A 20,536-nucleotide genomic window follows, 5' to 3' on the forward strand; every position below is an offset into this window, starting at 1 on the left:
TACAAATTCAGATCGTATCTAGTTCAAATCTTCCAAGTCCTATATTCACAGTATGTGGTGTCTTCAGCAACAGGGACTTGTCTTCAAGCTCTGTGAGGCACCTGAAGGCAGCATCCTGTACTGCTCTGGGCCATCTCTGTGGCTAACCCTGACCACCAACTCCAAGAGGATTCCTGTGCCTGGGACTGGGGTGTAAGCTGCCAAGGAGAGAAACAACACTCCAGTCCAGCTGTGGCATCCATGAGCTCAGCAGGTGAGTGAAGGCCTTCAGCATGAGGTGCGCACACTTGGATTCCCGGGCCTCAGGAGCGGCCCAGCACGATCCCTGGGGCTTCCCTGCCAACTAGTAACCCTATTTCAAAATAAACAAGTAAATAAAAAGATGGTCGCACCTGAGGGCCACCACCTGAGCTTATACTCTGGCTTCCACATAGATGAACACACACACACACACACACACACACACACACACACACACACACACACAATATGCACACACACCTCTTTAAAATTAAATGTACCATATTGTTCACACCTTTGCAAAGTGTTACCACTGAGGGAACTAAGTAAAGAATGCATGGGAAGCTATCTACATGGTAATATAAAGTTATCTCAATAAAAATTCTAAAATGAAACCAAACTGAGCTAAAAACAAAAATATAGTGATGTAAATGCAATGTGGTTTCCTAAAGTAAATACAGGAATAGAAAAAGAGCAACCAGGCCATGGTGGCTCACGCCTTTAATGCCAGCACTTGGGGAGCAGAGGAAATGCCAGCCTGCTCTACAGCGTGAGTTCCAGGACAGCCAAGGTTACAAGAGAAACCCTGTCTCGAAAACCAAAAATGTATAAATAAATATTTGGGGTTTATTTATTGTAAAAATATACATGGAAGTTCCTCACATATATTTGATACAGTCTGGCTCTGCATGTTTGTAAGAAGCTTTCGCTGCATAGCCTGATAAGCATCACTTATCAAACAACCCATTCAGAATTATCCCTTCAGAATTACTAATAACTGGACAATAAAGAAAATAATAGGCTGAAGAAGCTCCGTGGTTAGAGCACTGGCAACTCTTCCAGAGGACCCGGATTTGACTCCCATCGCTGATGTGGCAGCTCTTAACTGTCTGTAACTCCATCCCTGGGTCCTGACCCTCTCTGGGCATCTGCAGGCACTGCACATACATGGTGCACACAGATAAAACACCCGTGCACATAAAATAATTTTAAAGAATGACAAGAAATGGCTAAAATGGTGGCTCATGCCTAGAAGCTCTGCACTCAGGAAGCTCAGGCAAGAGGGTTTTCATAAGGTTAAGACCAGTTGGATTACACAGTGAGTTCCAGGCCAGCCTGGGCTACATAATAAAAACCTGTCTCAAAACAACAACAACAACAACCAAAACCCAAACAAATAAATAAATATAAGTTAAGTTGTGAAAAGTTAAAAGTTTAAACTAATAATACAAGTTAACATTACTAAATTTATCACTAAAAAGGAGGGCATTATTCAAACACTTCACAGCTAATATGTGAGGTGTTTGGGTCATGTGCGTCTAATGCTGACTCTTAATGCTTTCTTCTTCCCTATCCTGAAAAAGGACAATGAAAACGAGGTTGCACTGTAGCAGTTTAACTCACCAGGTGGTGCAGGCTTCAGGTCAGCATCAAACACTAGCAAGTCTTGCTTTTCTTCACTGAACTCAACTCGGAGAATGTCACTAAGAGCACCAACAAGCTCTGTCACATTTAAGAACCCTAATTGTTTTGGTGAAAGTTGCTCTTTAAAAATTAGCTGTCATAAAAAAATAGAAAAGCATGAAAACTCTAGATATATGTTAGGCAAGGCTTTAATTACAACTTTGTCAACTTAAATACTTAAGGAGCTCAAGTGTAAAAGCCTGGTTCACTGGCAGCCAATCTAGCCTAACTGGCAGCCCCATAGAGAGACACTATCTCCAGACACAAGGTGACCAGCTCCTGAGGAAGGACACTCCAGGCAGACCTCTAGGTGCCACACACACACATGCAAGTGTACACACATACACAAATATTACACACAAACGCACATCTGTGCTGTTCTTAACACCAATGGCTGCTCTCTTCTGCCTAGGCTTTAAGGAAGTGAAGACTGGCTTCTGAACTAAAGACCTTCAGATGACAACACTATAAAGGACTGGCCCTTCACAGGGTAGTACAGCTGTGGCAGTGACCTTGTCACTTGATTCTCTGATACTGCACTCAAGTCTTTAGGACTCGGGGCCAGGATCTCAGTCAGATCAAAGGCCACATGTACAGCCACCCATCAGCACACTAGTAGAGGACAGGGCAGGGGTGGTAGCAAATTAGAATCAGATTCTCTACTTCTTCACATGTTACATACTAAAACTTCTTTTCCTTTTATGTTTATCAGTCTCTAATAGTCTCTCAAATAATTGTGTTGTATTAACTATGAAAACATAACTTAGCTGAATATAAAACTAGGGTGGGGAGGATTAAAATATAAATAATTGCTTTGCTTTTTTAGATTTTGTTTTTAATTGTGTCTGCATGTGGGTATGTGCACAAGTGCCAGTGCCCTGAGAAGCTGGGTGTTGGATCCTCTGGAGCTGAAGGTATAGGGAGCTGTGAGCCATCTGACATGGGGGCTGGAAACCCAGGTCTCTGAGATATCTCTCCACCTCAAATTAGTAATTGCTAATAGTATATTCAAGCGGTCCAAGTTAGTATTCAGCAAAAACAAGCCTCAGGAGGGTGAAGAGGATAAAAACAATGACGGGGTGCTCAAAGTTATATGTAAATATGTATATATGTATATGCACATATAAACACATATACATATGAAAATTGTGAGAGAAAAACAACTTTAAAGGAAAAAACTAATGGTGAAAAATCTTATAAATAAAAATTTCACTCATTAAAAAAAATCAAGTGTCTGTCACCCTAAATATTACCTAGCATCAGTCACCTAGCAATCACCTCCCTAGAAGTCACTATTATCAACTTTGTGTAACTTTGCAGAAATTGTCCAAACTTAAGTGTGCTTTGTCACCAACAGGATTACATAAGCTATACATCCTGCTTTTTCAGTTACGATAAAAGTAATTCCAATTATTATTATATGAACACAGCTTAGGTGGTTAACTGAGCCAATGCAGTGGTAGGTCAGATCATTTTGTCCTAATTCTTCTGGTGTGCTTCCTGCTCTGCTGGCTCCCAGCCATGAGCAGTAAGGAAGTTGGTACAGTTCTATCCCATGCCCCTTACTTCCTGCCAAGTCCACTGATTTTTCTACTGATTTTAGTCAGAGTTAGACATATGCTTTCAAATATATGCACATACACTTTTACATCATTTCTACTTTTGCCAGCCTCCTACGTTTTCCATATGGCAACCTGTAGTACAAACACTACTTCCTGCAAATTGGCAAGTGAATCAAGCTCGGGCTTGATCCCTCTGGCAAGGCTCTAACGACTCTGTGTTCTAAAAAGGGGCACACCGTAGCGGGTTCTTTTCAAAGTGCTAAGTGTTATTCTGCCATGTGGTTCCTTACTGAGCAGGGACACTTGTGTAGGCATTTGCCTTTCCTTCCTCACTGTTGGGTACCCAGCTATGCAGTTCACTATGGAGCATCAAGGCAAAACACCGAACAGGAGTCTGGGCTGGGACTAAAAGGGGCCTGGCACGTGCTATGTAAGTGTTCTGCCACTCAGCTCATCCCTGCCCTAATACGAACCTTTTCTTGCCATCCTGCAAGATGAATCGTTCTCTGCCATCTTCCAAGTTGTCTAAGTAACTTTTGTAACTATATGCACTGACAGAATTAAATGTATCTGACAGGCTTCCAGCCTGAAACTAGTCAGGTGTGTAAGTCCTTTTGATGTGAACCTAGTCTTTAGCCTCCCTTACTGATCTGCTGACATGTTCCAGGTTCAACCTATGCAATTAGAATATTCTTGTACGCATTATAATTATCATGCAGTTATTCCTGTGTGCCATGGCACATTACATAGCAATACATAACAATAGTTTCCAAGTAACAATAGCATCACCACCCACATAATAAAAATAAACCCTGTGGGTGTACACCCTTGTGTAACTGTACTCAGGGTGGACCTGCTCCTCTCCCTTCACACTGTCACTTGGTTTCACTCTGTACTTCCTTCTGCAGTGCTAATGCCTCTGGTAATTACCTGAAATTTACTCCTAGAAGATTTCCTGGGGAAGACTTACGGGTCACTGAATTCCTGCCTGGTAATTCCTAAGGTTGCAAGTTAATTTCCAACAAAATCCTCTGCTCTTACTTTCTTTGCTTGGTTATAAAGTGTGTTTTATATATGTATATATACATACATACATACATACATACATATATATATTTATTTTAATTTTCATGTACCACACTGCTATGATTACCTAGTTTTAAAAGAGTATTCTATGATTTATTTAATATTGAAGTTTCTGACTACACTTACAGAATTCTTAATGTTCTGTCAAATTTTAGTTTATGTAAAATATTCTTAGGTAAATACAGTTTTGTTTTGTTTTTGTTTGTTTGTGTGTGTGTGTGTGAGAAAGAGAGAGTGTGTGTGTGTGTTTGTGTCGTTCTGGCTATCTTCGAACCTACTATGTAGGCCATGTTGGCCTCAAACTCAGAGAGATCAGTCTGCCTCTACCTTCTGAGTACTGGGATTAAAGGCATGTGCCACCATGCTCAGCTTGGTGAATACACGCTTATGACTGTCTCTCTAAAGAACTGACCCTAAACCATCATGGGATGTCTCCTATCCTAGATGAGATCCTTTCTCCTGAGGTCACTGCAGTTCTCCTATGCTCAGTGCTTGCATGGTGCATCTTTTCCATCTTTTTCAGTGAACCCATCTGCTTTCTTATTTTGGGTTTTTATTATATTAACTTTAATCACATAAAGTAATTTGGAAAAAAAACAATCTGCCTTATTCCTTCCTTCCCTCACCCTCTACAATTCTTTTTCCTTTGTCAAACTTAAAAGTCTTTTTTTTTTTTTTTTTTTTGAGAATTTCACACATGAGCACTGTATTTACATAAGCAATGTTTCTCTGTGTAGTCTGTCTGTCCTGGAATTAATTCTGTAGAGCAGGCTGGCCTCAAATTCACAAAGATCTGCCTGTCTCTGCCTCCCAAGTGCTGGGATTACAGGGTGTGCCACCACTGCCCGGCTCACAGGGTGCATTAAGACAGCAGTTAGTCCACTTACATTTATGAAATCAGCAGTATATCTAGATTTAGAGCTTCCATGCTCCACATGCTGACCCCATGTGTATCCTATTCCTCTGTTTTCTCTCCCACCACCACCTTCGAGTTCCGGTGGCCCCATCCATATCTTGTTCCTCTGTTCTCTTTGCCCACCTTCCTGCATGTATTTATACAATTGGTTTTATCTGATAACTTTATGGCTATCCCTTAATCTTTAACGGTTGTCCTGGGAATAATATATACCCTTAACTTCTTAGTCTTACTCTCCATGTAAGAGAAAGCATAAGAAATTGCAATCTGCACAATCTGCCATGCTGTAGTTTTCATACGCAGTACATCATCTTCATCTTATAAACCCAGCTAGAGGCCATCATTTTGCTTTAGATGGTAATATGTTTTAATTGGTGAAAGAGAGCAGTCTGAATTTTAGATACCTACATGTCTGCTTTATCCTTTGTTCGTCTCTCCCTGAGGACTCCAATTCTAATCTGGAATCATTTCACTTAGCCTATAGTATATTATTTATTTTTTTCTTACAATACAGGTCTAGGCAGCTCCACAATACTAGGCAGAGGGCAGGTGGGTGGGTGGCATCTGCCCCTGGCAGACCCAGCTGCCTCTGTCTCTTTAACTCAAGAGGAAGCAATGCAGAGGGGTGGAAAATGGCAGAGCTGCAGCTGTTACCAGAGGAGGAGATTGTGTCTGGCAAGAGAGTTACCAGACCTGACCCGGTGATGGACTACTGTGTCAACTACTACATACAGGTGACAGGCAAGGGAAAAGCTCTAGAAGAGACCAAACCACATACAACTCAATCTCTAGCAAGTGCTGCTTCTCCAGTTGATGGATATCCAAGCATTTCAGCTTCAGAGGATGGAGTCTTCCATCAATCATTTCATAAAGAAAAAGTGGCTTAAAGAGAGATTGGTACTTTGACAACAAATAACAATCCATGTCAAGAACTCACAAAATAATAGCACCTATAAATATAGAGCACCCTGTCAGGAATACTCAGAAGCCTATCAACTACACAAGTTCTGGATGATGTGGGACATGGGGTTAAGCATGGAAATAACCAGCCCACAAAAACTGCTGCACTGTTGAGAACAAATCCACCCATGCAGAAACCCACTAAGCCTCCTCCCTCCTCCCTTGTCAGGCCAGGGAACTCTGAGACAGAATACCCCTTACAAAACCCTAGAGCTGCTTAAGCCTCCAACAGTTCCTAATGACCACACGACTAGTCCTGCAAGGCTTCTAAGCCAGCACAGTCCAGGCAACAGACCAAGGATGCATGCTAGAAGTAGCGGAGGAAGTGGAAGTCGAGAACACAGTGGCAGCAGTAGGACTGGCATTTCCACGGCTGTGCCTACACCTTCACCTCCCACTGCAGGCCCAGTTGCTGATAGCCCAACTCCATCACCACCTCCTCCATCGGATGACATTTCCATGTGCGGATGACTCTCCATTTCCTCCGCCACCTCCTCCGGTGGACTATGAAGATGAGGAAGCTGCAGTGACTCAGTATAGGATCCTACATGGGCTCCCAAGAACTATATTGAAAAAGCTGTTGCTGTCCTTAAAGCAGCGTGCGCGCAACAATGACGACAGCTGGTCTGAAGGAGTTTGCAATCATGACTGGACTCTTCCCTGGAACTATATTGAATCAATCATGCACTATACTGATTAGTTTTTTCTTTTTTGTTTTCTTTCCATGTAGGTTATTACTCCATCATACTATGAGACTATATGGTTAACAGAATTGTTTTAATGTTTAAAATGTGCCCATATTTTCAGGACATGTTTTACTGGTTTATTTGGATGTCTACCTGTAAGCAAAAATTTTGGAGGCAGTTCAAGTATTGCTGAACAGCGTTTATACCAGAGACTGCCTGTAATTGATTATGCACATGACTCGCACCTTGGTAGGTTTATGACCAGCCTAAACACTCTGGGATGTGGGTTATTATGTTTAACAAATCATGGTTCAGAACGCACCATTACATGTTTCAGTGCAGCACAGTCACTAACACTACGTCAGACTCGTAGAAAAACCAGAACATTTCAATGCCAGTGCTGGTCATACTTTTGGTTTCAATTCTCATTTTTTAAAAATACTGTGTTTAAAGCATGCATAAACTTTTATGTATATAAATATACTTAACAATTCAAGATGCCTCCAATTTGTATAAAACTCATCTGGAGTACTCATATTTGAGTCTCTAAGTTCTCCATGTGAAATGAAAAATTATCTGTAATGTCATTTTTATCTAAGTTTTTAATGAGTGAAATTTACATTATAATTTTTCCATTCATAAATGCATAATTGAACCAAAAGATTTTTTTCTTCTCCTTCACTGATTTGCTTTAAACATGTGCTCACACATACGCAGGCACATACAATCTCCCTCTCAAAACAAAGGGTTTATTGAAAAATTATGGTTCTCGCTTCTCAATACCTTAGCTTGAAAATGTTTTTCAGTTTTATCCTAATATGTCCGAATAGCAATGTGACAAAATTTTGCAGATTTTTGGAGCAAAACAGTGGGTCAAAGTAAGCACATGATACTCCATGGGTAAAATTATGAGGGAGTGCCACACTAGTCCTTTGGCTTTAATGAAACTGAACTTACACTGCTCCGGTGAAAGGAAAATCTTTTACATGTGTAAGCATGGACACAGTTAATTTGTGAACAGGCATATTAATCCATCACATGGTGTTAGCAACATAAAAATGTACAATAATTAGAAAAGAAAGTAGGCCATGTTTTAATCTGTAAATGGGTAATAAGCAGGTCTGTATTTTAGCTGAAATGCAACACATGCACTTTGTGTGTCTCCTTGATTTAAGGGAGGGTTTGACGGACATTTCTCTGGTATATAACTGTACTGCTTAGGATATTAAAGTAAAGCACACAAGTGTGGTTTATATATATTGATAATTACAGATTTGTGGCAGCACAGTAAATGGTGAGAGCAGTGCAAATTATTCCTAAAAATTAAGGATTATATTTCTACCAAATCAATAACTATTCCATATATATTTTACCTTTGTTATTTTTGAAATATTATGTCATTAGTGATCAGATAGCTATATTATGCTTTTTTCTTTTTGAAGCAGAATGCTTTCTTAACTGTTAAATAGCTTACTGCCTAAATTTTATCTACAGTATTTTATAATAAACTATGCTCCTATATGAAAAAATTCAGGCCTATTTACACTTCTCTATCTTTTGATTATCTGAAATGTCTTTATAGCATCTTCATTCCTGATATCATTACTGGATATGAAATCAAGAATGTACATGAGGGTTCTATTTTTCCACATCTCTTCTTGGTACTGCCATACTTATAAAAATTTAGTCATTATTTCAATGATGTTCTAACAATAAGTAGTAAATATATTCTTCCTCTCCATAGTGAACTATTTGTTCCCAGCCATATCCTTAACTATCACAAGAAAGAAAAAGCCACTAAAATGCACAAGGTGGTTTAAATGTTAAAAGCAGACTTAGAGGATCCAGTAGTAATGGCAAAATCTGACTATCATAGGAAAACTAAGCAATGCAAAGAGTAGGCTGGTATCTTACCTCAAATTCTCCAAGCAGTTTAGAAATAAACAAACCTTGTGGAAACTTAGATACAACCTAATCAACAGAAAATGAAACACAGGTAAAATTAGAATATTAAAAGATAAAATATTAAGATTGGTTATTTTTAAAAGCATTATCACCATAAAGATTTCATTTACACATTTGCATAATTTTTGCAACAAGTCCCTAAAAGCAGGGTTGTTTTAATTGCAATACAGTATAAAATTTTTCTGTGTTTTCCTAAATCTTCTAGATACATTTATATATATATATAAAATTCTAATTCATGCATCAGGGGAAAATAGAAATATTCCTCTAAAATCTTGTGACCAAGAGACAGTGGCCGCTGCACTTCAGAAACCATCCTTTCAGAAGGATGCACATACAGATTCCATTGCTTATCCTTTTACATGAATGGACAATGCCAACGAAGGTCGTCTTTAAACTCTTATCTCAGCAACCTGTGAAGAGTACACTGCCTTGGAAAACAATGAAGATATGCCTGAACTTTCTTAAGAGCCACATGATAATCTTAGCTTAATGAATCTTTTATCAATGAATACTTTCCCTCTATTTTTTGGTGCTGTGTTAATGGTCAACAGCCTTGAACAAACAATTGTTACACACTTGTTCAAGTTTCTAAAACAAAAAGAGAAGGCTGCCTGACCGTATCAGCTTTGCCTATCTCTCTCCCATCAAAGTCGCAGTAACTGAAGTGGCACGCTTTAGGGCAGTAGGTGTTGTAACGTACTTTCATACTCACACCAGGACCAAAAATCTTCAGGGCAGACTACAGTGGCCAAAACACTACAACCAAAAGGTTTCCATATACAGTAATGCAAAACAGTGAAGCAGGCCAATCACAGCAAAGTGTAAATTAGTACTAAGGAGATCAAAGAGCAGCTAAAGTAAAACTGTTATCATTTAAAATGCGACTGGAAGTGCAGCTGTCTGCAGAGTGTCCATTTGTTCAGAACAACTCCTTCAGAGCATAATGGAATAATTTTTATCTTCAATAAATCTACCGTTCAGTGCCTTTGATAGCAAGCTATGCTACATAAACCGTCAAGGAACTTTGACTGCAGGATTTTTTAAAATAGCCAAGGTCCAGAGCAACTCAAACTTTAATCCCTCATAGACCCTCTTAAGTGAAACATGGAACAAAACCACACTGGGCAATACAAACTATTTGTAACAACATTACATGTGCAGGACAGAAAATCAAACTGGAAAGATTTGAACTACTTGTCAGCAATGATTTGTTGGGCAAGGGAGGAAAAGAAGGGAAGGGAACATTTATGGAAGAGCCATTTTCTAAACAATTTCATGTTTAAAATTTCAGTGAACATTTACTGATTGATTTTATATTAATAATTAGTATGTCATATTAAAATTTTAGAAACAATGATATATTAATACAAACTAATCATCACTTCAGGCAATTAAATTAAACCACACATGAGTACCAATTATTTTTGTTTTCAAGAAATGGAAAGCACTTACAAATTTTATCTTGTGTTTTAGGTCTGGATCAATAGTGCCACCAGGTCCAATTTGTGCAATGACTGACTTGAATGTGTTTTCCAACTGTGGATAAAAGAAAAAGTCAAATCAATAAAAAGTCATAGATAAATGTGAACAGTCTATAAAAGGAAACGTAGTTCAATCAAGCAGGCCAAACCCTGCTCTTAATGTGTGGCACTGAAGGCTGAAGCGATGGCTCAGCAGCTAAAAGCGCTTACTGCTTGTGCAGAGGACCCAAGTTCAGTTCCCAGCCTTTCACCTCTGTGGGCATCTGCGTTCACAGGAATATAACTCACACAGACATATGTGCATATGCATAGCTAAGTAATAGGAAAGAATTAGGTACCATTAGATATTTTATACTACAGTAAATATGTAAATAAAAATTTGTATGAAACTAGACACTAAGGGATATTTGACGATAAACAACATTATCTGTAGCAGGCGCTCCAGTCTTCAGTTAATCAGAAGGGATTTGTCCAGAAGGAATGCCTGCCATTCATTTCTAAAGTTACTAAGTACTTATTAAATACTTAGTGACTGCCTAATGCCTGAGTCACAGGCTGTTGGAAGGTTCCTGAAGGGAGGAGAGTGTGAGTCAGGGTACAGTGGAAGGCATGGCCTTCTTAAAGAGCTGTAGGGGAACGCTCCTGTAACATAAGCAAAGGAAGAACTGACTCCCTCAAGCTGTCCTCTGATCTCCATGTGGATATATGCATATACACATAAATTTAATAAATTTAAAATCTAAAAATAAGGACATTTCTACCAAAAAAAAAAAAAAAAAAACTAAATTGCAAAACAAACAAAACAAAACAAAACAAAAAAACTAAATTGCTGTGAAAAAAATCTACACAGGAGGAATCTAAAACTAAGGAAATCATTATGAAAGGAAAAGAAGCTAACACTTTGCTATGAGTAATTACTCTAGTTTGGGTTTCTATAGGATCTTACGGTTTCTACTGCTGTGGAGAGACACCATGACCATGGGAGCTCTTGTCAATGAAAGCATTTATCTGGAGCTGGCTTACGGGTCAGAGGTTTAGTCCATTATCATCACGGTGGGGATAGGTAGCATCACAGCACCCAGGCAGACATGGCGCTGGAGAGGTAGCCCAGAGTTCTACATCTGGGTCAGCAGACAGGAAGAGGGAGTGAGCCACCAGACCTGGCTTGAGCTTCTGAAACCTCAAAGCCCACCACAGTGACACACTCCCTCTAATAGTGTCACTCCCTATGAGCCTATGGGGACCATTTTCATCCAAACCACCACATATAGATAAATAATTACCTTCAGTTAAAATTTCTATATGGCTCATACCCTTCTGCTCTAAGCAACTAGAAACTTGGGGGTACATCAAAGAGAAATGTAGTGATGTTTAGTCACAGTGCAGAACTAAGAGATGAGCCTGAAGAATGCTCAACCCGCAGCAGGTGGCCGAGATGAATTAAGGATCTCCTGTCTCAATGTTGTATAAACACTGTTCCCCAATTGTCCCCTGATATGCCAATAAATCAGCTTACAGCCAATCACTGAGCAGGGGAGTGAATAGGGCTGACCTTCCTGCCAGCCAGGAGAGAGGGAGTTAGAGGAGGAAGTAGGGGATTTAACCCTAGGAGAGGGCCAGGAGAGCTGGAACAGGGAAAGCTGCAAAACACAAGCAGCTCTGGGATGTACTCTGGGAGGAAGCCAAATAAGCTTAGAGGGTTTAGAATAGAGTAAAACTGCTCAGTTATTGTGCTGTGAAGCTTATTACTAAGCAACTGTAGAAGAGACTCCGTTATTTGTGTGATACCCAGGTTAAGAAAGAAACTGAGAAACACACACAGTTATATACAAATCGTCTTAACATTTTGGCATACCAAGTGGGTCCAGAATGACACAGAAAATAAAACTACAGAGAGGTTTTAGTTCTGTTCGTTAAGAGAGCAACCAATTTCTAGGGCAAGAGCTCACAGCTTCTGATTAGAACCCCCACAGAGCAGCAAGGCCTCCAGACAGCTGCAGAGAAACAAAAACTGATACATAAAACCCCCAGCGAGGCAGTTCTTCAGGAAACCCTTGCTAAGGAGATTCTCAAATCCAGACTTTCCTAGCCACCACAGGAAACTAATTCCCTTTGAGGAGGCGCTCTCCCTGGCTCAACTCACGCAGGACAGAGGAACAAACACTTATGAACCCAATAACTTCCTGGAGAGAGGGGCCAGGATCGCTTGAGGGAATTCAGAAAACACCTCCTCTTCCCGGAAACAGGAGCCTGAGACAGTGAGAAGCCTCAAGCATCCGAACTGGTAAGATCTAGAAAGGAAGCTGGGTCTAAGAAAGCAAAGCCCTTAGGAAAAGGTTTTGAGATTAAAGCAGACCATTGTCTATGTTTAAAATGGAAGAAGACACAATGGCACTGTGCTAATGGATTCCATTTGTGTTTGTCTCTCTTAGCATACAAATAATTTTTTTCAATGACAACTGCAGTTTGTATATCCTCTTTGGGAGAGATCAGAACAAGAAGACTGAGAAATTAGATGCTAAATTAAAGGCTATACAACAGAGGTTAGAGGAATCTTTGAATCAAAACAGGAAACCTTCAGAGAAATCAAATCTGGAACTTAGAACACCACCAAAAGAGGTAGTTCCAGGTGAGGAAAGTCCACGAAGGCTTGAGGACATTTCAGAATGGCAGCCTGTTGAGATGCTGGATAGGAAAGCCTTAGCTATAGGCCAGCATGGTCAGACTGGATATTCTGTATGTACTGTTCACGGTCCAATTACCAGATGAAGGTCTGTCTATATGCTAAAATATAAATGCAGATCCTGTTTGGTGATGCCTTGGACCAAGGTCACACAATGGCTTGTGTGCTCCATTTTGCAGTTTGGAGAACTGAAATATTTGTACCATGCTATAGATTCATATTCAGAATTCCAATAGGCTTTTGCCTTCAGTTCTGAAGAGCACAATTCTAAGGTTACACATTTGTTAGCAATGGTGACTCTCTTGGAGATGCCTTTGCAGACTGGGGATGATGGTGCTTCAGCACATATATCCATAGAAATACAACAGTTTTTTAGACATTATAATGTGAAACCTGTTAGAGATATAATTTATAATCCTATAGGCAAAACAATTATGAAAATATCTAACAAGCCGGGCGTGGTGGCACATGCCTTTAATCCCAGCACTTGGGAGGCAGAGGCAGGCGGATTGATATGAGTTCGAGGTCAGCCTGGGTCTACAAAGCAAGTCCAGGACAGCCAAGGCTATACAGAGAAATTGTCTCAAAAAAACCAAAACCCAACCAAACAAACAAATAAAAAAGGAAAAGATCTAACAATAATTTTTAAAGGTATTCATAAAACAGAAGGGGACTTAATATCTCTCCAAAACAGATTAAATAATGATTTATTGGTTTCAAAAGTTTTTAATGAGACAAGTAGCATACATGCTAGGATATACTGGATTTTAAAAAGGACTGATGAATTAAAAAAAAAGCATATAAAAGTCCTAATTCCAGAACGGAGGACAGGAAATGTGTTGCATTGGGGAGAATATGCTTTCCCATCAGGTCTAAGTGGTAACACCACTGAACTCAAGTCTATTTTTCAGCCCGTTTCTACCCTGAGCTCAGGCATTGTACGCACCTGGTTTAATTTTTCACTGTGGCTCAGCCTTGAGGTCTGCACTGCATTAGCTGTGGGCATCTTCTCCATGGTCAGCACTTGCTTTGGTGGCTCCATATTTGAAGAGGGTTGTGAAAAGCGCGTCTTTATTACTGGAAATCTTGTAGAGTATGACCCCTGTTGTTTCATTCTAAAAGGCTGAGTAAAAATTTTACCTTTTGGAAGAAAGAAGAAGAAACAGTGACTAGCAATTTCCCAAGGGTTTTGTAGAAAAAGACTTCTGTGATCTAACAGCCCTCAACTTAGAAGAAAAGTTAAGAAAAAAAAAAAGTATATATTCAACAAAACTTACATATGATGTGATTAGTCATTTGTTTTTAAAATGCTAAGAAACCATGTTACTAAAAATATTACAGTTTTCTGAAATGCCATATAAGGCCACCTGAATATAACTGGGAAGTAGCATTTTACAGGCAAAAAAAATCTTAAAAACTGTATTTCACTTCAAAGACCAAAGAGTGCCCAACTAAGAAGTTTGTGTAAAGCTATGCTTTTCATGGTGGCTGTGAGGAAAAGCAAAGAGGAAATGCTACAAAGCATATGATCCTAAAGTGTGAGTTCTCTACTGGGGTCTGTATTCTGTAGTACAATACATATCCCTGAAAACCATCACAGTCTAGTGCTTGCTTTACCCCCAAGATCAAGTTTACCAAATATATGAATTACATCTGAGCTCTCTGGAGCTACGCGGAATGAGCCATGGGTGGGAATGTGATGAAGCCAACCGCTGGGAGAGAATGCACATTCCCATTATTCAGTCAAAGTCGGCAAACTGCTTTACATAATAAGAGTTGTCTTTTTCCTCCAGTGGCAAAAAGCAAACCCTGGGCCTTGCACAAGCTAGGCAAGTGTTCTACCACTGAGTTGCACACCCAGCCCTTTCGTAAGCTCAAAAGCACATGGGTCTTCCTAAGCCTGAGCCCAAAGAATGCTGATAAGGTTGAAAGGGTATCCCCCAAAACTCACTGGCATGCAGAGACCTCTCTGACTCAAATCCTCATGTCTTTATAGAGACCTGCACCATCCGCCGGCTTAAACACTGCTCTGCAAATTCATGGCACATTCTCTTGGCTCATTTACTTTAATCTAAATGCAGACTTTGGAGGAAAAGGTCAGTAAAACAGGCACGAAATTCTCTGAAATGGGCTCCCCTTCCCTGATCAGTGCACACAGTCTGTCTAGAGTCTAGGGTGACGATTACATTACTAAGGAGCCTCATCTGCCACACAGTGGGAACTTAGAAAAGGCCAGGTTAAAGCCGGGCGTGGTGGTGCACGCCTTTAATCCCAGCACTCGGGAGGCAGAGGCAGGCGGATTGCTGTGAGTTCGAGGCCAGCCTGGTCTACAAAGTGAGTCCAGGATGGCCAAGGCTACACAGAGAAACCCTGTCTCGAAAAAAAACCAAAAAAAAAAAAAAGAAAAGGCCAGGTTCTCTACAGACCTTGTCTCATGGAAGGTCTTCCGTACAACTCCAAACACAACTGTTATGACTGCAGAGATCTGGAGGCCGAGGCTTATTCAGATGAACTAATTTGCCTAAGATTATTCAACTCCCACTGGTGGCCAGGTTTAAGCTTTAACAAATTCATGGGGTTTAACCCTTCAATCCCCCTTTCTAGGACTGCTCTAACATTTGTTCATCCACAGCACAGCCATTTCCTTTTCATGTTTTCTTTTATGTGTGTCGTGTTATGTCACGCATCTGTCTGTGTGACGCATGCATGCCTGGTGCCCACACAGGCCAGAAGAGGGGATACTATCCTCTGGAACTGGAGTCACAGACAGCTGGGGGCTGCTGGTTCTCTGGGAGAGCAGCCATCTTAAGCTGCTGAGCCGTCCCTCCAGCCCCACAATTATCTTTTCTGACTTAAGTTTGACAATTTCATCCATGAGTGCTGTATGCATATCATTTCCACTTCTTCCTCTCCCCTCAACTCTTTCCATGTCCCCCACCTCCTCTCAAATTTGTGACCTTTTACATCATTGTTACATACACACACAAATACAGCCGGCTGTGTTCATTTAGTGTTGCTCACATGTAGATATATTTAGGGCTGACTGCTTGGGATTATAAAACCCGTCATAGGGCTCGTACCTAGAGAAGACAGATTCCTTCTCAGCAGCCATCAGTGGCCTGAAGCTCTTCACCTTGGGGTGAATGGAGCCTTCCGAGCAGTCCCCCAGAATGCTGATCTATCAACTGCTGTAGTCTTCGTGCAGGTCTTGTTTAGGTGATCATATTTTTGAGTTTGTGGGCATGACACAGCTGTAAATGCAGACAGGCTTACCTGCTGGCCATCCTCTCTGCTTTTCCTCTGATACACTCTTCTTCAGTGTCAACAGAGAACCTGCTCTGGTCTGCTCTACAGAAATGACATCTGACGCCGCATTAAGCACTTCAAACATAGAGAGGAACCCATACTGCATATACTGAAATGATCGTCCAAAGCGCTTGGCAAACGCCTTTTCAAAGTCAGAAAGGAGAACAGGAGACAATGCCAAAAGGTCTTTCAACTCACTCTTCACAACCGCTGGAAGTATAGGGGGCACCCTTCCCCGGTAAGGCACCCGGCCAGAGCAAACACTGGGTCTTCCCTTTTGGATGGAGTTCCGGACTTTATGGTTCCTCCTCTGCTTTGCAACTAAACTTGCTATTCCTTTGGTGGATTCATCTGGAATGGCTAAAGAGACATGGGGGCAGGGGCATCACTTTCAGGTGAAAAACATACTCCATTTACCCTTCGTATCTGCAATTACACAGGCAACTTTTAACGTCCCAAGGAGCTGTTGCGTAGGTAGTGTAACACGGAGCTCTCTGGGTTCCACTGTTTCTTACATTCTGACCAATAGCTTCCTAACTCCACCATCATCAGACGAAAGCTAGCGCTAATGGTGTCTGCAAGGGTTGAGACTCTTGCTGACGAACAAATTTGCCTTCAATCACATTTTTGTGCTTCGTGAAATGTAAAATGAGTTTTAGGAATTTAAAAAAAAAAAATCAGTCATCTAAAATTGTGCAAATGTAGTTTTTGTGAATATCCATTTGTCTAGAGATTAGGGGTTTTAGGGGTCGTTATGTTTTTCCTTTGCTCTCACTTTTGCCCACAACCTCAAAGGCGCCTATGACCACCCTCAACTCCCCCCCCCCCCCCCCCCGTTAAGATCCACTGCCCTGGGACACAGGATAACGGCAGAGCTAGAACAGTTCTGTACTGAGTGGTATTAATTATAAAGAGTATTAGACCTTCCAAAATCTTAGGCCTACCTTTCAGTATTACGGTGCCATCCCCACAGGGACAGACACTAACCACATCAGGCATGTCCAACACCAGTTCCATAGTGGACCGATAGCCCAGGACTCGGAGAGGTAGGTGGTTGCCAACCATCAAAAGGTACTCCTTTTCCAACTGGTGCGGGGTCAAACCATCTTTAGTGGAAATAAGAAGTGACCTTATCTCTTTCCTCAGGCAGTCCTGTATACGCTCTTGTTCAGACATTGTGCTATAAAAACAAAACCAACGAAAACAAACCCTTTAACGACCAGCCGTGGAATCTTAAAAAACTCAGATGTGAGTTTTATAGGCAATAAGGCTGAAGCAATACCGTGAAGAGCGGTCAAGGCTCCTGCATCACAAGCCCTTCTTGCCACAACTCACCACAAACCCCAAAACTCAGCTTGTAGGGATGAGCACTACCCAATCTTTGCCTTAGGCTGCTATTAAGTCCCAGCCGGGCCGGGCCCATTGGTGTGCTGGCAGGAGAACGCTCTCAAGCTCCTTAGGGGGTGTCATTCCCCATTGCAGCTCAGTTTCAGCTGGACTCTCTCAGCCACGATTTGGGAACCAAGGTTATTGGGCCGCGGTGCAGGAGCGACCGCGAGAAGCGCGAACCGACCGCAGGCCTTCCATCTCCTCGCCCCGCTCCGGCGGCCTGGCGGGGGGTGGGGGGTAGGGTGGGAGTGAGGGGTGTTCCCCTCCCTCGGGCGAGCTGCCCTCACCAACCCCGCCGGTCCTCCCGTCTGCCCCGTGCCCTTCCCGTGACCTGAGACGGGAAGGCACGCCAAGGGCGGCGGTAGCGAATCCCTCGGCCTCCCGCCGCTACCTGGCTGCGGCTCGCCCGCCTCGCTCCCCCGCACCTGCGCTGCCGTTGCGCGCCGCCCAAGTCCCGGGCGCTGTAGGTGGGCCGCCGCGAAGCCGAGCCCGCAAGGGTGTCGCGCGCCTGCGCACCGCGGGCCGTCGAGTCCCGCGCACTACGTTCCACGCGGAGGGGGCGCGGCCGATGTGACGGTTAGCGGAGGGAGACCCGTCCTGCGGCTGCGGACGAGGTTGGTCTCCCATCCGGGGCGGCGGCGTAGCGCGCTGCCGAGCCTACCTCCTGCTGAAGCGGCTGGAAGACGCGAGTGCGGCCGCGGGACCTCCTCACACCTGCGCCCTCAGGCACCTGTGGGAAACCCCAGCCGCTGGCAGAGGGACCCGCCCTCTCCACCCCGCCTCTTCGGACCCTAAGACGTGTTTGGTCCGTGGGTCTGCGATTATTGGGGGGGGGGGGGACGACGGACAGAATTAAGAGCTTGAGAAGTACTGCTGAGCTAGAGGAGACGTTGACTTCTAGAAGGGAGGGAGGGAGAGATAGGTGGGCTTTTGGGATGAGTGAAAACTTGAGGATAATTTCATTTGGATGTATTTGTTGAATTTGTAGAATAAACTACATTGACAAGAGTCCTCAAAAACTAGCAAATAGAAATGCAGGGTATGAAAACTTTCCCCTTAACAATATGCAATTGTAAATGGACAGACTAAAAGATAGTCAAAGAATTCACATTAAGAGCCGGGAAGCTGGATGAGGCAATCACACCTGCTGAACCTGGCGCTTGGGATGTAGAGAGAGGAAAAGCTCCAGTTGGAGACCACTGGGTTGCATAAAGGGGGTTGAATCCCTATGCACACTTAATACCATTCTTCAGCCTGAAATCCATAAATGAAAATTCCAAGAGAACAAACTGTCATATCAATGAACAAGGAATATTAAAGAATCTCTTACAAACAGAAACTAGAAAAGATTGATATATTTGGTTTATAGTAAATCAGGAGTGGCTGATAAGTAAATTAACACGAAGGACAATCATAAGATGAAACATGAGCCCAAATATTGCACATTTCAACGACAAGTTTTAGGAGGAACACATCTTGATATTTTAAGGGCCCAGTGAGTCCTCAGAATAACTTAAACAAAAATCCCTTCTTAGACAAATCCTGGGAGAAATGGAATCAATATGTTAGGTTTAGCCAGGTGTGGTTGATGCATGCCTTTAATCCCAGCTCTTGGAAGGCAGAGGCAGGTGGATCGCTGTGAGTTCGAGGCCAGCCTGGTCTACAAAGTGAGTCCAGGACAGCCAAGGTTAGGTATAAACAGCTATCTGTAAAACATTGGAAATTAGACTACCATCCAAGCAAAATCACCCAGCTGAATCTGGTACCCTTGTACCTTGGCAAGCCAGCATTAAGAGAGTGAAGTTAAAATGTTTTCATAAAAGATTCAGAAAATAGCTCACTGAATCTCTCTCACACACACACACACATACACACACACACACACACACACACACAAAGTCATCATCCCAGATTCTCATATCCTATAATAATCCAAGGTAACAAAAGGTAACCTATTGAGAACCAGGTATTCTATAGAGATTAATGTTATTCCTACTAATGAGAAAGGGTCTTATTGTGTAACTCAAGCTGGCCTCAAACTTAGAATTTCCTGCCTCCACCAAGGATTGAGATTACAGGCATGGACCACCATGTCTGACTTTGATGCAGGGTGTAACAGAATGGTGGATAATATTCTAGTTTCGTTTCTGTGGTGGTGATGAAAAACCCTGGCAAAAGGCAGCCAGGGTGAAAGGGCTTTATTTTAGCTTACAGTTCCGAGTTATAATCCGTCACGGGGGAAGTCAAGGAGGGAACCTTAATGCAACATGTAACATCTGGAGTGAAGAGCAGAGAATAAATGCGCGCATGTTTAGTCACCAGCTACGTGGTCCAGGGCTCAAACCCAGGGGATGGTGGCATTCACGTTCAGGATGGTTCATCCCAGATGAAGTAACCAGATGAAGAAAATGTCCCACAGGCTGACTTGACCTAGACAGTCTTTCACTGAGATTCTCTTTCATTGTGATTGTAGGTTGCGTGGAGTTGATGAACTGATCGTAACAGGTAGTAAAAACAAAAGTTGAATCTTTAAAAGGTTACCAGAGAGAGGAGAGCATGCACAGTATGAAGTTGCTGCGTTCAGGAGATGCATCCTCTGTTTGGGAAGAACATGAGAACATTGGTGTCTTTGTGACCCCTGCAGATGTCCAAGGACACTGCTCTTAATGTACGTGTTTTCACAGCACTCAGTGTCTCCTATCACAAGACTATCTTACCCATGGTTAAATATGCCATGTAGGAAGTCCACCCACTGCTAAAATTACCTATTCCAACAATTCACCATCCGTATGCAG

At 42.1% G+C, this 20,536-nt stretch overlaps 1 protein-coding gene and 1 pseudogene across 1 annotated transcript in view; one reads left to right on the forward strand and one right to left on the reverse strand.

Moving 5' to 3' along the window:
* Tdrd5 (tudor domain containing 5) overlaps positions 1-17,528 on the reverse strand; it is a 65,513-nt gene extending 47,985 nt beyond the window's left edge. Inside the window, exons 1-6 of the mRNA XM_051147621.1 lie at positions 17,297-17,528; positions 16,320-16,712; positions 13,993-14,186; positions 10,335-10,418; positions 8,829-8,885; positions 1,645-1,798 (exon numbers count right to left, since the gene is read on the reverse strand). Coding sequence (XP_051003578.1) covers positions 1,645-1,798; positions 8,829-8,885; positions 10,335-10,418; positions 13,993-14,186; positions 16,320-16,712; positions 17,297-17,528 — 1,114 coding nt within the window. The remainder of the gene's footprint in view (positions 1-1,644; positions 1,799-8,828; positions 8,886-10,334; positions 10,419-13,992; positions 14,187-16,319; positions 16,713-17,296) is intronic.
* LOC127190549 (abl interactor 1-like) lies at positions 5,901-6,928 on the forward strand (annotated as a pseudogene).
* Positions 17,529-20,536: the final 3,008 nt, after the last annotated feature.

The sequence above is a fragment of the Acomys russatus genome, chromosome 6 (assembly GCF_903995435.1).
Source record: "Acomys russatus chromosome 6, mAcoRus1.1, whole genome shotgun sequence".
In the NCBI taxonomy this organism is placed as follows: domain Eukaryota; kingdom Metazoa; phylum Chordata; class Mammalia; order Rodentia; family Muridae; genus Acomys; species Acomys russatus.